The sequence below is a fragment of the Mirounga angustirostris genome, unplaced genomic scaffold, assembly GCF_029215605.1.
Source record: "Mirounga angustirostris isolate CCGP_5_RB_7025 unplaced genomic scaffold, mMirAng1.0.hap1 SCAF_10, whole genome shotgun sequence".
Lineage (NCBI taxonomy): Eukaryota > Metazoa > Chordata > Mammalia > Carnivora > Phocidae > Mirounga > Mirounga angustirostris.
In genome coordinates this window covers 64646583-64663316 of record NW_026991718.1, presented here as the reverse complement: position 1 = coordinate 64663316, position 16734 = coordinate 64646583, and the positions used below count along the sequence as shown (strand labels likewise).

The 16734-nt window shown below is 38.5% G+C and overlaps 1 protein-coding gene across 1 annotated transcript in view; it reads left to right on the top strand.

Annotated features, from left to right (window-relative positions):
* The first annotated feature begins 6960 nt into the window (after window positions 1–6960).
* CFAP36 (cilia and flagella associated protein 36) overlaps window positions 6961–16734 on the top strand; it is a 29184-nt gene continuing 19410 nt past the window's right edge. Inside the window, exons 1-3 of the mRNA XM_045884971.3 lie at window positions 6961–7320; window positions 10082–10146; window positions 10906–11007. Coding sequence (XP_045740927.1) covers window positions 7206–7320; window positions 10082–10146; window positions 10906–11007 — 282 coding nt within the window. The 5' untranslated portion in view covers window positions 6961–7205. The remainder of the gene's footprint in view (window positions 7321–10081; window positions 10147–10905; window positions 11008–16734) is intronic.

Sequence of the window (16734 nt, the reverse complement as noted above, 5' to 3'; positions counted from 1 at the left end):
CTCTCGCTGTATCTCTCTCTGTCAAAGAAATGAATAAAATCTAAAAAAAAAAGAGTCAGATGCTTAATTGACTGAGCCACCCTTCTTTGCTGCTATTTTAAATCAAGCTGCTAGATATTTTATAGATTATGAGGAATAGAAAACAAAAGACACAGAAAAGAGAATGAAAACTCTGTGATGCCACATCTGCACATGCAATAAAAATCTAAGGATTCATTGGAGAATTTGAAGATATGGGGGGAATTATTTGCTAACCCACGGAAACCTCCTCTATCCCTTTGCTGTTACATAGACCAAATAATCAAGAAAAGATATTTGCAAAAAACCTATAATTTAGAACTTCTAAAAAGTCTTTCTATAGTCAGGATAAAAGCAATTTATAGGATTAAAGCAGTGACCTTTTTTCCCCCTCTCTTAACTTGAAAGCTGAAATCATACCATTTGGAGTAGCAATTAGATAGTTCATTAGTGATGTTTTATATGTTCTATAAATTACATAGGAAGATGACATTCCTGTTGCACAGGTATTTTTAAATTTTATTTATTTTTTAAGCCTATTGCTAATAATAACTTTAAGCCATCTGATCTAGAATGGCAAGCATGATTCATTAATATTAAAAAAAACACAAAACACCTGCTCTGCCAGTAATTGTACCTTTACTCTCACTTCCAGGGTCAGAAAAAAGAGATGGATTATTTTTAGGCAAATATGAGGCACTATATATTATGATCATCATTCACATATTCATCAAATATTCACTGTGGGTCTCTTAGCGCCAAGCATTATTGTTGGAGATACATTTGTGAGATTAAAGAGCCTGCTTCCTCCAGAATTCACATTTTTCTGGTCATACTTTGATTAAATTAGCAATTTCCAAAGTATCTGAAATACATTTGTGCATGTGTATGGATGTGTAGACTCATGGATGTAAAGGATAAGAATTACTTAGCATTTAACCATGATTATTGCAGAATGCACAACACTTTCTCTTAAAAAAAACCTTCATAGGTACAAATTTCTTTGAAAACTGAATACTGTGTGACTTAGCAATTCTACTTGTAGAAATTCATCTTCATAAAATGATGAAGATTAGGTGCAGGGGCGCCTGGGTGGCTCAGTCAGTTAAGTGGCTGCCTTTGGCTCAGGTCATGATCCCCAGGTTCTGGGATCAAGTACCATGTCGGGCTCCTTGCTCAGCGGAGAGCCTGCTTCTCCCTCTCCCTCTGCCTGCCGCTCTGCCTACTTGTGTTCTCTCTCTGTCTGTCAAATAAATAATCTTAAAAAAAAAAAGATGGGGCGCCTGGGTGGCTCAGATGGTTAAGCGTCTGCCTTCGGCTTGGGTCGTGATCCCAGGGTCTTGGGATCAAGCCCCACATCGGGCTCCTGGCTCGGCGGGGAGCCTGCTTCTCCCTCTCCCTCTGCCTCTCTCCCTGCTCATGCTCTCTCTCTGTGTGTATCTCTGTGTCTCAAATGAATAAATAAAATCTTTAAAAAAAAAAAAAAGATTAGGTGCAAAGACTTAGTTAAAAGGATGCTCACTATAGAATTATTATTATTATTTTTTAAAGATTTTATTTATTTATTTGAGAGAGAGAGAATGAGAGACAGAGAGCATGAGAGGGAGGAGGGTCAGAGGGAGAAGCAGACTCCCTGCCGAGCAGGGAGCCCGATGCGGGACTCGATCCCGGGACTCCAGGATCATGACCTGAGCCGAAGGCAGTCGCTTAACCAACTGAGCCACCCAGGCGCCCTAGAATTATTTTTTAAATAGTGCAAGAAACAGCCTAGGTCAATATGGGATTGTTGGATTAAACTGTGTTATGTTTACACAATAGGAAAGTAGGTGCTATAGACTGAATTGTGTGTGTACCCCTAAAATTCGTATGTTGAAATCCTAACCCCTAATGTGATGGTATTAGGAGGTGGGCCTTTGGTAGGTGATTAGGTCATGAGGGTGAAAGCCTCATGAATGGGATTAGTGGTCTTATAAAAGGGACCCCAAGCGAGCTCCCTTAGGCCTTACACCTGTGAGGGCATAGCAAGAAGACAGCTATCTATGCTAGGAAGTGTGCTCTTGCCAAACACACTGAATCTGCTGGATTTCCTGGCCTCTGGACCTGTGAAAAATAAATTTCTGTTGTTTATAAGCCACCTAGTCTTTGGTATTCTGTCATAGCAGTCTGAGCTAAGACACTAGATAACATTAAAAAGAATCATGCAGAAATATTTTCATTGATAAGGAAAATTTTCTGTGATACATTATAAAGTGAAAGTTGGAAGGTACCTACAGGGAAGTGTAAGCCCTGACTTGGCTCTGACCCTGGGCAAGAAACTTGACCTCAAAAAGTATCAGTTTTCCCACCTGTTGTGGGTTGAATTGTGTTCTCCCCAAATTCACATGTTGAAGTCTTAACCTCCTACGTAAGAATTTGACTGTATTTTGGGGACAGGGCCTTTAAATGGGGGTAATTAAGTTAAAACGAGGCCATTGTTGGGGGGGCCCTAATCCAGTATGACTATGGAGGGAAGGAAAAAACCTCCTCCTCTGCCCGCTCAAGTTTAGTAGCTGGGGCCTGAGAATTAAACTGACAACAGGAGAGACAAACAGGATAAGAAAAATACTTAACTTTAAGTATTAATAAAATTGTATGTGCATGGGGGCTTCACAGAAAAGAAGTGAAAAAAGTCAAAGAGCAGACAGACTTGGGGGCTTACGTACCTTTTTTTTTTTTTTTTTTTTAAGATTTTATTTATTTGACAGGGAGAGACACAGAGAGAGAGGGAACACAAGCAGGGGGAGTGGAGAGGGAGAAGCAGGCTGCCCGCGGAGCAGGGAGCCCGATGTGGGGCTCGATCCCAGGACCCTGGGATCATGACCTGAGCTGAAGGCAGATGCTTAACGACTGAGCCACCCAGGCGCTCCACTCATGTACCTTGCTAACAAAAGGTGATAAATTGTGGAGAAGTGACTAGACGAAGGAAAGCGGATTTGGGCTGCTTGAGTGCATTAATGTGCAAAAGTGAATAGGAAATATGTGTGGGGGACAAAGATCTTTTAATGTAAGGTAAGGGTTATTTTAGTAAAGTCTGTTTATGCAAACTCATCTCATCATTGACTCCTTGTCTGCAGTGATGAGTGCTCTCCTCACCTCTCCTCTTCCCGGTACTCTCCCAGGGAAAGTCTCTTCTCATGGGAAATTTATGCCCTGCTTTTATGCAGATGGTGAGAGAGCAGCGAGTTCTCAGTTGCCTTCATTTCAGCTCAAGATAATCAATATTCTGAAAGTGGCATATTTCGGGATATCATATTCTGACTGCCCTTCAACTGATGTCCTTATAAGAAGAGGAAATTTAGATACAGATGGGCAAAGAAGGGAGACCATGTGGACATAATGAGAAGGCAGCATCTAGGAGTCAAGGAAAGAGGCCTTAGAAGAAACCAACCCTGCTGACACCTTGATTTCAGACTTCTAGTCTCCAGAACTGTGAGAAAATAAAATTATGTCATTTAAGCTACCTAGTCTGTGGTACTTTGTTGCAGCAACCTAGCAGTCCTATAAGATGGGGAAAATCTTAATACCATCTTTATTTAGCTTTCAAGGTTGCACTGAGTCTTTGTAAACTATAAAGCACTACACAAATGTAAAAACCTGGAGGAATACAGTCATCTTGTTAAGACTGGACATTATAGGGACGCCTGGGTGGCTCAGTCAGTTGAGTGTCTGACTCTCAGTTTCAGCTCAGGTCATGATCTTGGTATCGTGGGATCGAGCCCCATGTCGGGCTCTACTCTCAGCACAGAGTCAGCTTGAGATTCTCTTTGTCCCTCTCCCTCTGCCCCCCTCCTTGCTTGTGTGCACTCTCTCATAAGTAAATAAATCTTAAAAAGAGGAAGATTGAACTTTATAACCCTTTTGTAAGGCAGAGGCTCAGTTCCCATACCAAGGGTGGAAAGAAGCAGTGTGTATGTGTTATCTATTTTGGTCTCTTTTGTTACAACACATACCTTCAGTATGAAAATCTGTTTATATGTAGTAGGTAAAAAGTAATAAAACCGCCAAAATAAGAAGTCATGATTTTTCAAGAGATGAATAGGCTTTGTATTACTGTGAAACGGGAAAAACACTACCTGACTGAACAAAGTGACCTATGGTAAAATGCATGACACACATCCACATTGTCTTCTTACTTTTACCCCAGCGCACCCACATGTGTTGTCCTGAGTACGTGCACTGTTCTGTTGAGTTTGTGTTATATCATGATGAACATGTTGAATATATTTTGTTTAAACTGTATGAGCATACTGGTTCTAAGATCCCAAGTAGTGAATAAAAAGAAAAACCTTACGTTTTGAGGTGAAAATTGAAATAATTAGATGTTTTGAAATAAATGAGAAAAATTCAAGGCCTGAGGAAATCCACACTGCCCACATTCAGGAATAATGCTGAGAAAATAAACAAAAGGAGAGCTTATGCATCCCAGTTATTGTCTGCTTCTAGTGAAATGGGAAAGCACTTGGGAGAGACTGAAGATGAAGACTCTGATGCCAAGTAATGCCAAGTGCAGTTGAATAGCATTCTGTGGCTTCTAGGCTCATTAGAAACCATACAAGCAACTTCTTTATGAAAAGAGGAAACTGGCAGAACAAAAGTGGGATTTCTATTTTAAGCTGGTTTAGGAAACAGAAAAACAGAATAGGAAACTACAGAAATCCATCTCTGGTGTCACAATAGGTTAGCCTAAGAATGATGATATCCTTCTTTCCTATTACCTCTACTCAGTAATTCAAAAACCACAACACTTTATCATACCTATTTCTAGCAAGTGGTGTTTGAAGCATAGCTATCCACTAAGGAAAATAATTAACTTATAATCTCCCATTTAAAGTCTACATGGAAAATGCAAAACTTCCATATAGCACAACGAACTAAATTAAAAGACAAATGACAAGCATGTCACCGCAACATGTGTCAAAGGGTTAAAATTCTTATAATAATGTATGAAAAGCTCTTATACATCAATAATAAAAAAGAACATCCCAACAAAAAATGGTCAAAGGATATGGAAAGAACCCAGGAACAAATGCAAAGGCTAATCCATGTCAAATAGTGCTCAATTTCAAATTTAAAAATGCAAACTAAAGCTATGTTTTATTTTTAACCTAGTAGATTGGCAAAGAAATTTTTCAAAAAAGATTTTAAAAATAAGTTAAGTAATTTTCCATTTGGGAATTTATTCAAAGGAAATAATGAAACGGGTTCAAAAATATATGTGAAGAATTGTTCATTGCAGAACTGAGTTTTAAAAATTGAAGTAATTTGGGCGCCTGGGTGGCTCAGTTGGTTAAGCGACTGCCTTCGGCTCAGGTCATGATCCTGGAGTCCCGGGATCGAGTCCCGCATCGGGCTCCCTGCTCGGCAGGGAGTCTGCTTCTCCCTCTGACCCTCCTCCCTCTCATGCTCTCTGTCTCTCATTCTCTCTCTCTCAAATAAATAAATAAAATAAAATAAAATAAAATAAATTGAAGTAATTTAATCTAGCAGTTAAAGATTAGTCAAATAAATCAAGACATCTATACTTTCATTTAGCAATTCTGCTGCAATCTACCCCCTAGAATAGTCCATAAAATCATAGCTCTTAGTGACACAAAGATGTTAATTTCAGCAGTTTGTAAGGAAAAAAATGGTAGAGTACACCCACATCAGGAAGGGAGAAAAAGAAAAAAGACTGCACAGTAATGATATTTCTGCATCCACTAAGATATTGTGGAAGTAAAAGTAAAAATAGACTAAATGATATTTTATAGAATACTACGCAGCTGCAAAAAAAGTAAAATAGACTAAATGATATTTTATAGAATACTGTGCAGCTGCAAAAAAAGGAGTTCTATATTTTCACATGAAAAGTGACCTCATAGTGAAAAAAGTTCTGTGGCTGTACATATAATATGATCTCATTTATATAAATATATTGTTAAAAAGAAAACCACAGGCCCCAAATGGTGTCACTTAGGTTAAGGCCCAGAACCAGTTAACCAAGACTTAAAAAAACCTAACCTGTCATTTCAGCCTAGAAATGTAACCTCTAACCAGTCAACATGGGAATTTCTCGGTCAGCATTAGGAAATTTACTGATACACCCTTTCTCTCCCCCTCAGGAGGGTGACCTTGCCTCAAACAATGGATTCTTTGCTAACAATGTCCTTTTTCCCACACCTTTAAAACCTTTAAAAAGCCTTTAAAAACCTTTCCTTTCCTGTAGCCCTTTGGAGCTCTCCTCTACTTGCCAGATGGGATGCTGCCTCATTCATGAATTGATAGAATTAGATCTTGAAAACTTAATATAACAACATATAAGGCTGCTTGAAGAGATTTGGGGACACCGAAGAAGACCTTGGCAATGACCTCTGAAGACTCATTCCCAATGGACCCTAATTTGAAAATTTGCGTTGGTGTTGTCTGACATAAGATTTGGTAGTGTAAATATTTATTTAAATAAACATTAAGTTCGATTTTGCCCTTGCAAATCTCCTAATTCTAGTTTTTCCTATCTACCCATGAAAGGTTAAAGACCCGCCTGGAGCTATGAGCTACAGAGAGCCGAACAGCAAGTCTTACAGAGCTACGTCGCTCGGCTTTGTATTTTCAAACAACCCTTTTATTACAAAGGTTTCTGGGCTAGTGGGTTTGAAAATGGTTGGTACTGAGGTGCAGGGTATACAACGGCGAACCCAAGCCTCTGAAGACCTTGCAGGGGTAGGACCCGTCCCTGCTTGTACCTCACTGCGCCATTTCTTGGCTCCTACGCACTTCTCCGAAGAGGGAACGTCGAATCCTGCTAGGACCTCCAACCAATGGCGACACTTTTGCTCCCGCCCTAGCAACTCCGGGCCAATGCGCGGAAGGCTATCTTTAGATGCGGTAGTCCTGTTCCAGCCAATCGGAAGCGTTCTTCAAATGCCCCTCTCTGAGATCGCAGGCTCCAGGGAAGCAGGCTTCACTTCCGGAAGGCTGTGAGGGGCGGCTGCGCGTGTTGCCATAGCGACCGTTTTACGTTAACTGGTTTGTAGGTTTCGTCCAGGTAGCAGGGGGACTGCGGGGACCACTCTTTCTTCTCCCATTCTGTCTCGGCTCCCTGCGGCCCAAGAGCCTTACGCAGGCTCCGGGGGTCTGGCCTGCGGTTCCGCGGCGCCCCGCAGAGCGGGATGGCTGCGGAAGAAGAGGATGAGGTGGAATGGGTAGTGGAGAGCATCGCTGGGTTCCTGCGAGGCCCGGACTGGTCCATCCCCATCTTGGACTTTGTGGAGCAGAAATGTGAAGGTAAGAATCAGATCTCGAACCGACAGTTCTTTCTCGCCTCTCTCTCACCAGCGATCGGCAGGAAGGTGGTCACCACGAACCATCTCTCCTCTCTCAGGTCTTTACTCCTGTCGGCCAGGTTCAGAGCTGGTTTGTAGGAGGTATTGCTGCCACTGCGCCAGCCGTCTTCCTTCACGGAACTGAAGACGGGGACTCCCCTTTCCCTGCGCCCAAGCACACATCCGAAAATCATTAGACTTCAGTCCTATGTTGGGTCTCTCGCCTTACCCTGCACGTTTCTTCCTTGGGCAGGTGCACTGTTGGGGCGGGCTTCAACAATTTCCCCAGGGGCTGGGGAGGAGAGAGGTCAGTTCGCCTGTGTTCCTTCTGATCTAAACAGTTAACCGCAAAGGGAGGGCATACTGTTGCTCCGCCAGGCCCAGAGCTGGCGACCCAGTGGCCTGTTTGCCTTTCCTGAGCACTCGGACTCTCGGATATACCAAAAATGGGGGGTATCTTCTAACAAGTGAGGTGTATAAAGGTGGCATAATATTCCCTGTGAGGGCAAAGGACCCCCAGGCCGTGATCATTCGCGCTTAGAGTTCTGCGTTCAGTTCTCGGAGACAAACTGGAGTCCGTGTACGGAAAAGGAGCTAGAAACCATGTCATATGAATGAATGCCCAACTGATATCATGGTTGTTTAGCAGGCAGGACTTGCAGGGCGGTAATATCCATTAATCATTTGAACGTCTGCCTTATGTTGGAGGGTTTAGACTTGTTTTGTAAGGGTCAGTGGGTACAAGCCACAGACAAATTTCTATGAAGGAAGTGCTCCATAGGGGAAGGTATCCCAGTTAAGTTAGCCTACCTGACAAGGTAATGAGTTCCCCAGACGGTAGCTGTGTTTAAATGGATTTGACAGCAACTTAATGGAGATGTTATAGAGGGGAGTTCAACCATCAAATGGTGAGTTATCCTGGATGACCTTTGAAAAGTCCTTTCAACCCTAAGAGTCCATGAATCTGGTAAAGATAAACTTTAGTTTGACCGTTGAATCTTTTCATTACCATAATCAAAATTATGCTGTAATCAAAATTCAGAGAGTATTTAATTGTTTAGAGAGTATTGTTTTTATGCATAATTTCTAAAGTTCAAAATAATTTTTATTTATGATCTTTTTAAAAATTTAAAATTCTGAGACAGATGAAGCATGTGGAATTCTGACCTCCTTTGGGAGAAAAAAAGAATTATGTCACTTTTTGATTCTATTTACGCCTCCGAGACTGAATGCTAAAATGAAAAAAAGTTAAAGCATTGCTCTTTTTATCCCCAAATGTCAAAAGCGGTTGCATCTCAGTAGTAATACATCTGATTGTGTAATTGTACAGGGAAGCCTTATACATATGTAATGTAGTAATTTGGTTTTAGAATTAAGTGGAAACAGTTAATTAAGTTGCTGCTATATTGTGTGTATGCCCAGTGTTATATAGAGCAGATGCCAGTAGAAGTGGAAGTAACATCCTAGTGTCACTTGAAATAAATGTTAACACTTGAGTAACTTTAGGTTGTCAGTGTGCTATTCTTTAAAGATGAGTTTTGTACAACCTGTGATATCAGCATTTATTTCAATAAACACTTATTGAGTGTCTATGGGCCAGAAGCTGGGGATAGAGAGATGAATGAAACAAAATCCTTGTGGTTGGGAAGTTTATGATTTAGTGGGGGAAGACAGGCAGGTAAATGGAATTTAAATCTAAAGTGTCAGGTGTTATAATAAAGGAAGGCATGTGGCACTACTGTAAGAGTTCAAAGGAAGGGATCTAACCAGCCCAGGAGTTGGGAGTGGGTGGCAGGTCTTGGAGAATGTGCCATTTGCGATGTCTTGAAGAATAGTTGGGGGAAGAGGATTAGGTAAAGGCAAAAAATTCTAGGAACACTTGAGCAAATGTACAGGAGTTTGAAGCACTGCGCATGTTATGTTTGATGGCATTCCAAGTAGTGGTGTATGTTAAGAGTGCAAAGTTTGGGTTTTGGAGTGAAAGGAGATGAGACTTGGAGGTTTTGTCTGGCCTTCTAAGGATTTTGCATTTATTATTTAAGCAAAGAACAGTCATGAAGAGCTTTAAATAGAAAGTTAAAGAAGTTAGTTTTGCATTTTAGATCATTTAGGGGGAATTTTAAAAAAGTTTATTGGTAACAATTCATGAATTTGGCGTGTTTCCCTAATTAGATTGTAGCTTCTTGATGGAATATATATCTTTCTAATCCACATTGTTTCACACATATGATCATTGAGTAAACATTTGTTTTGGTTTTATTTATTTTAAATTCATTACTGACTTATATGGAGCAAAAATGGCCTAGTCACTCTCAGTAAAATTTGCATCAGCAAATTTTGAATATGATAACATAATCTGGAGCCTGTTGTAAAAGGAATTAATGTTTAAAAACTATTAATAATATTCCATTAAAAGTTTATAAAGAAATTGTTGCCTTTTATTATTGAAAGTAGCAAATTAGTGTTTGTCTTACATATGAAATAGATCTTAAGTAGGAAAAAACACTTATGTGTTATACAAATAACCTATATTATTACAAATATATGGATATATCATATATATACACATAGTTTTTTTTTTAATTCAAGAATTCAAAGCTGAAGAGCTAGGTTATGAGAATAAGAATTCTATTGTAAGATGTAAGGAGTACACTTTTATATTTGCATTAATGAAAGGATTTGTTTTTGTACACTATATAATAATATTTTTCTTTTAAATTTAGTTTTTGATGATGAAGAAGAAAGCAAATTGACCTATACAGAGATTCATCAGGAATACAAAGAACTAGTGAGTATTTTATTTCCACTGATTTTTAAAGGTAATTAAAATAATATTAATTTTAGCTTTTCTAAATTAAAAACATGGACTTTTTCCATTTTAAAGTTCTTTAATTAAAAAAATCCATTCTAGGTACACCTGGCTGGCTCTGCTGTAGAACATGTGACTCTTAATCTTGGGGTTGTGAGTTCAAGCTCCATATTGGGAGTAGAGCCTCCTTAAAAAAAGAAAAAAGAATAAAAAAAATCCAGTCTACCCTAATAGTACTACCAGTTCCATCAGGCCCTAACGCTTCTCTGAGCATTTCATCCTTTTGACTTCTTATCTCTTCTACTCTAGAATCTAAGAAATGAATTTAGGACAACTATTTTAAGGGATCTTGCAACCAATCTTTAAATTTTATTTTTAATCTTCTGTTTATGCATCTAGAGAAGTATTAATTATTAATTTGCCATGGTTGTCTTGTGATTTTTAAAAATGCCTGAGTAATAGAAGAGTTGTACTACATTGACTGTCATAACCCTGACTTCAATTATTTCAGGTAGAGGAAATAAAATTTCATTTGATTCTCTGCAAAAATTTTAACTTTTCGTTGTTTGTGGGTTTTTTTGGTGAAAGACATTGTCATTTCCATATAATATAATTTATATAGATTAATAATTGCAAGCAAACATTTGATTATCCTTTTCTAAACTTAACACTTAACATGAAAATTGTCATTTGGAATTTTTCTATGTAAATTATAAAAGTTATACTTTCTGTTTTTAGGTTGAAAAGCTGCTGGAAAGTTACCTCAAAGAAATTGGAATTAATGAAGATCAATTTCAAGAAGCATGCACTTCTCCTCTTGCAAAGACCCGTACATCACAGGTTCTGCTTTTCTATCATTCTGCTATCATATAGTTTTCATAAAAATGCCCAGGGTTTCACTTAAATTTGCTATATTTGATTGTCAAAGTATACTATTTTAGACATTGTATGAGTGAAAAGCTAATTCATCACATGTGGGTTCTTTTCTATAATTACCTCAAGAAATGATAATTTGTGGGGCACCCGGGTGGGTCAGTTGGTTAAGCGTTCCACTTTTGATTTCAGCTATGGTCATGATCTGAGTCATGGGATCAAGCCCTGTGTAGGGCTCCCTGTTGGGCCTGGAGCCCGCTTGGGATTCTCTTTCCTGCTCCCTCTGCCCTTTACCCCCCGCAAATAAATGGTAATTTGAGGCATTAATGAACTAATGCAATTAAAAAGGAACTTTCTGAATGCAGAACTATAATGCATCACAGTTTTTATTTATATAAACTGTTCTATTGTTTTATTTATATACTACTGTTTTATTTATATAGATCTCTGACGGTTTTTCAGTTGCCCCTTTTTTAATCTTAGCCGTTCTATAGCACACAGTTCCTGGGGCTTCCTTCTCTTGGAACTATTTTTATTTTTTTAATTTAAAAAATTTTTTTAAAGATTATTTATTTTGAGAGAGAGAGAGAGAGAGAATGCAGGGGGCAGAGGGAGGGGGAGAGAGAATCCCAAGCAGACTCCGTGCTGAGCAGGGAGCCATACACGGGGCTCCGTCTCACAACCCTGAGATCAGGACCTGAGCCGAAACCAAGAGTCTGACACTTAACTGAGCCACCCAGGTGTCCCTGGAACTACTTTTATTGTCACATTAGTTCTGCAGTGCTGGTTTGAATTAGATATTATGTGTATTTATAACTAATATTTACTGAGGGCTCATGTTAGCTGCTGTTTTAGGCACTTGACATGTATTATCTCATTTAATCTTCCTGCTGCCCCATAGGAATTGGCACTATTTTATTTCCACTTAGAAATGAAAAACCCAATGCACAGATATATTAAATGACTAGTGCAAAGTCCTCTGCTCATTAAGTAGTAGTGCAGGATACCAGCCCAGGCACTCCCAACTGCAAGCCCTTGCTCAGAAGTTCAGGGTAGGGATATGTTACTACTACCTAAATAGCCTTCTTCTCAAGTTGCTTTAGCTTTCCATTTTCTACTAAATAAACTGTAATTCCTTAGCCAAATGATAGTGAGGATTGTCTGTGATGTGACCCTAAATTATATTTTCAATCTCCTCCTGCTGTAATTTCTTGATACATTATGTACTATTGTCATTCCAGGCCACTTGTTCTTGGAAGCATCCATGCGTCTGGCTTTGCTCATGCTATTCCCTAACCCTGGAATGTTTGGCCCTTACCTCCCCACCCCAGTATCTTTTCCTTACCAGATAGATCCCTCTTATCATGAGGGCCTTGCTAAAATGTTACTTCCTGTGACAGCTTTCCTGGTCTCTGGTATGCTAGGGTAGACTAGCACTCATTCTACGTCACTGGACATTTTTATTTTTAAGATTTTATTTGTTCATTTGAGACACAGAGATACAGAGAGAGAGAGAGAGAGAGCATGAGCAGGGGGAGAGGGAGAAGCAGGCTCCCCGCTGAGCCAGGAGCCTGATGTGGGGCTCCATCCCAGGACCCTGGGATCATGACCTGAGCCGAAGGCAGATGCTTAACCATCTGAATCACCCAGGCGCCCCCTCACTGGACATTTTTATATTTTTTCGTACTCTGCCCCAAATTCTAGTTTCTTACAAGTCTGTTAGCCTTACTAGATTATAAATCCTTTGAAATGTTTTTAGTATCTTTGCATTCCCAGTGTCTAGCACATAGATGAGAACCTAGTTACTAGTAGGTAGTTCTTAATAAATGTTAAATTATCTTCTTACCATGGCCTAGAAGAGGGTGCTTTGACTACTGTTTAATCCAGTGCTTCCTGCTATAGTTCTCTGTTGTACAAGATTTTCTTATTTAGCGATCATCTCTAATTCTAGAGATAGAACATCCTTTTTTTTTATTATGTTATGTTAATCACCATACATTACATCATTAGTTTTTTTTTAAAGATTTTATTTATTTATTTGACAGAAAGAGACACAGCGAGAGAGGAAATACAAGCAGGGGGAGTGAGAGAGGGAGAAGCAGGCTTCCCGCGGAGCAGGGAGCCCGATGCGGGGCTCGATCCCAGGACCCTGGGATCATGACCTGAGCCGAAGGCAGACGCTTAACGACTGAGCCACCCAGGCGCCCCACATCATTAGTTTTTGATGTAGTGTTCCATGATTCATTGTTTGCGTATAACACACAGTGCTCCATTCAGTACGTGCCCTCTTTAATACCCATCACCAGGCTAATCCATCCCCCCACCCCCCTCCCCTCTAGAACCCTCAGTTTGTTTCTCGGAGTCCATAGTCTCTCATGGTTTGTCTCCCCCTCCGATTCCCCCCCTTCATTCTTCCCTTCCTGCTATCTTCTTCTTCTTCTTCTTCTTCTTTTTTTTTTTTTTAACATATAATGTATTATTTGTTTCAGAGGTACAGGTCTGTGATTCAACAGTCTTATACAATATCTTTAATACAACATGGCATTTTGAAAAATATTTTTAACTGTTATTGGTATACCCCAACTAATGTAAATAAAGATCTGATTTTATTAGTTAATAATGCCATAAAGTGAAAGTTGTTTTACAGTTCACCAGTAGCTTTTATTCTATATGTACCATAAGTTTAGTTTAAGGACAATAACAGGCATTATTTTCTTCTCCTTTTTAGGTGGGCAGGAATAATTTGAAAACTATTAACTAATATTTAGGTTTCTTTTAAGATGTTGATACTTGTTTTTATTTTCCTTGTTTTTCAGGAATATTTTCTACTTTGGTGAATATTTGTCAATCTCTTAATTAAGTCATTGTGAATGAGCCTGAATTACTTTGTGAATAAAGATGTTCATGCTAATAGCAGACATATCCACCTTTTGTTTTCATTATTTGGATAACTTTAAATTGAATGAAGATGTTCAGAATTTTAAAATATTGTTTTCAGATCAAGAGTAACACATCTTTCTTTTTTGTTCTGTTATACAACACCTTTTGATTTATTTGGAATTGATTGGTAATACGGTCTTGTTGTGTACAAGGAGGCAAGGCTTTTGATACAGACAGACCTAGATTTGAGTCTTAGAGCTTTCATTTACTAGCTGTAAGATTGTTGTGCTGTTTTCCTTTCTTACCATTCTGATTCTCAGTTTCCACATCTGTAAAATCTGGATAGTATCTACTTTGAAAGGTTTTTGCAAAATTTAAGAGATAATGATCATAAAGCACTTAGCACAATACCTGACATTTATAAGGTAGTCTATAAATGGAAACACCTCCTAATTAATACTAGCTATTTTGGTGGTTGATTAGCAGTGTGCTAATTAGGCCAGGGTCATTGTTCAATCCCCATGTGGACTAGTTAGCTGTATTCTCTTCTGGAGCAAACACTTAGCATCAGATACTGAATAGCAAAATGACTGAATCAACACAAAGCCATCATCATTACCAGAAAACCAGCTTAAAGCTATTTTATTTACTGCTTTGCGGCAATGATCTAGTCTTTATACAGAAAGATCAGAATGCTGATTCCATTATGCCAATATAGGGTGCCTAAGAATTAACTCAAGGAACCAGCTGCTTGCCCTGGGGTATTGAGGAGGTAATTTTTATTTTGTTTTGGTTTGCTGGTTTCGTTTTGATTGTTTAAACCAGCTCCCATTGAATTATACTGCTAAAGCCCACTTAACAAAATTCTTTTCACCTGGTTTGGTCATGATTCTACCTAGGCCATTGCTCCTGCCATACTCTGTATATCGAAGTTAGCAGGAATAGCAAGGAGTGCACCAGATGAAGAATTCTAGTTTAAGACAACAACAACCAAAAACCTGTAAGAGCATGTTTTTCTGTTGAATCTGTGATTTCTTAAAACATGCTCATGAATTAACTGTTAAGAAAATATGATACTATAATAACTACTGAGATATTTATTATTTCAGTCATCTTCAGTTGAATTTTGTAATTTTGTGGTATTTTCCAACTGAAGTAGGCAAAAATGACTTCCTTCATTGTGACTTGTGATTTTTTTGTTGAGGATAAAGTTCGTCATTGATTTCTATATACTGTATTGCAAAAGACTTCTATATGGCAAGAGACAAGCAGTATTTTTTGCTTTTGTGTCTTGATTTGCTTTGACTTTTAAAATAACAAAAATTAACACTTTCAGAAACATTTGTGTTATGATAGTACTTTGGCAAAATTATGCTGTTTTTCCAATAATTTGTATCATTGAAAAGATTACATATGTGGTGTAACTTTCATTTTCTAAAAATACACACAGGATAATTAACAATATTTTGTGTGAGTACTAGTAAGATTTAAAAAAAATTAATAGGCTTTATTTTTTTTAAAGATTTTATTTATTTATTAGAGAGAGAGAGAACGCAGGCGTGAGAGAGTGGGGGAGGGGGCAGGGGAATCTCAAGCCAACTCCATGCTGAGCTGGAGCCTGACATGGGGCTCCACACAGAGCTCGATTTCACAACCCTGAGATCATGACCTGAGCCGAAATCAAGAGCTGGACGCTTAACCGACTGAGCCTCACAGGCACACTAGTAGGCTTTCTCTTTAGAGACGTTTTAGGTTTACAGAAAATTGAGCAGAGTAGTGTCCCTTATTATTAACATCTTTCATTAGTGTGGTATATTTGTTAAAATTGATGAGTCAGCATTGAAACATTATTATTAACTCATGTCCACAGTTGATATTAAGGTTTACTCTTTGTGTTCCACAGTTCTGTGGATTTATACACAATGTCATATATCCACCATTACATCATCTTACAAAATAGTTTTACTGTCTTAAAAATTCCCCTGTCTCCCACATGTTTATCCTTTCCATCCTTGCTCCTCGCAACCACTGCGTTTTACTGGCTCTCTAGTTTTGCCTTTTTCAGAATGTCATATAATTGGGATCATATAGCATATACCTTTTCAGACTGGCTTCTTTTGCTAAGCAGTATGAATTTAAGGTTCTTTCATGTTTTTTTGTTGTTTGATAGTTCATTTCTTTTTATTGCTGAGTAACATTCCATTATATGGATATACCACAGTTTATCTATTTACCTTTTGAAGGACATTTGGTGTCTTCCAGTCTTTGGTAATTATGAAAAGGCTGCTACAAATATTCATATTTAGGCTTTTGTGTGGACATAAGGTTTTCAACTCATTTGGGCAAATAAATACCTAGGAGATTGCTGGATCATACAGTCAGATTAAGTTTAGCTTTGTAAGAAATTGCCGAAGTCTCTTCTAAAGTAGTTGTACCATTTTGAATCTTCACCAGCAATAAATGGGAGTTCCTGTTGCTCCACATCTTCGGCAGCACTTGGTATAGTCAGTTTTTTACAGTTTAGCCATTCTAATTAGGGGTGTAGTGGTTTACTTTTGCCCATTTTAAAATTGAGTTGTTTTCTAGTAGTTGAGTTGTAAGAGTTCTCTGTATACAATTTTTGGTACAAGTCTTCTTTATCAGATATGTGTTTTGCAAATATTTCACAGAATTTTCTTCTGTGGCTTGTCTTCCTTCTCTAACAGTGTCTTTCACAGAGTAGAAGTTGTTCCTTTTTTTTTTTTTTTTTTTAATTTTAATGAAGTCTGTGATTTATCAGCTTTCTTTCATGGATTATGCTTTTGGTGTTGTATC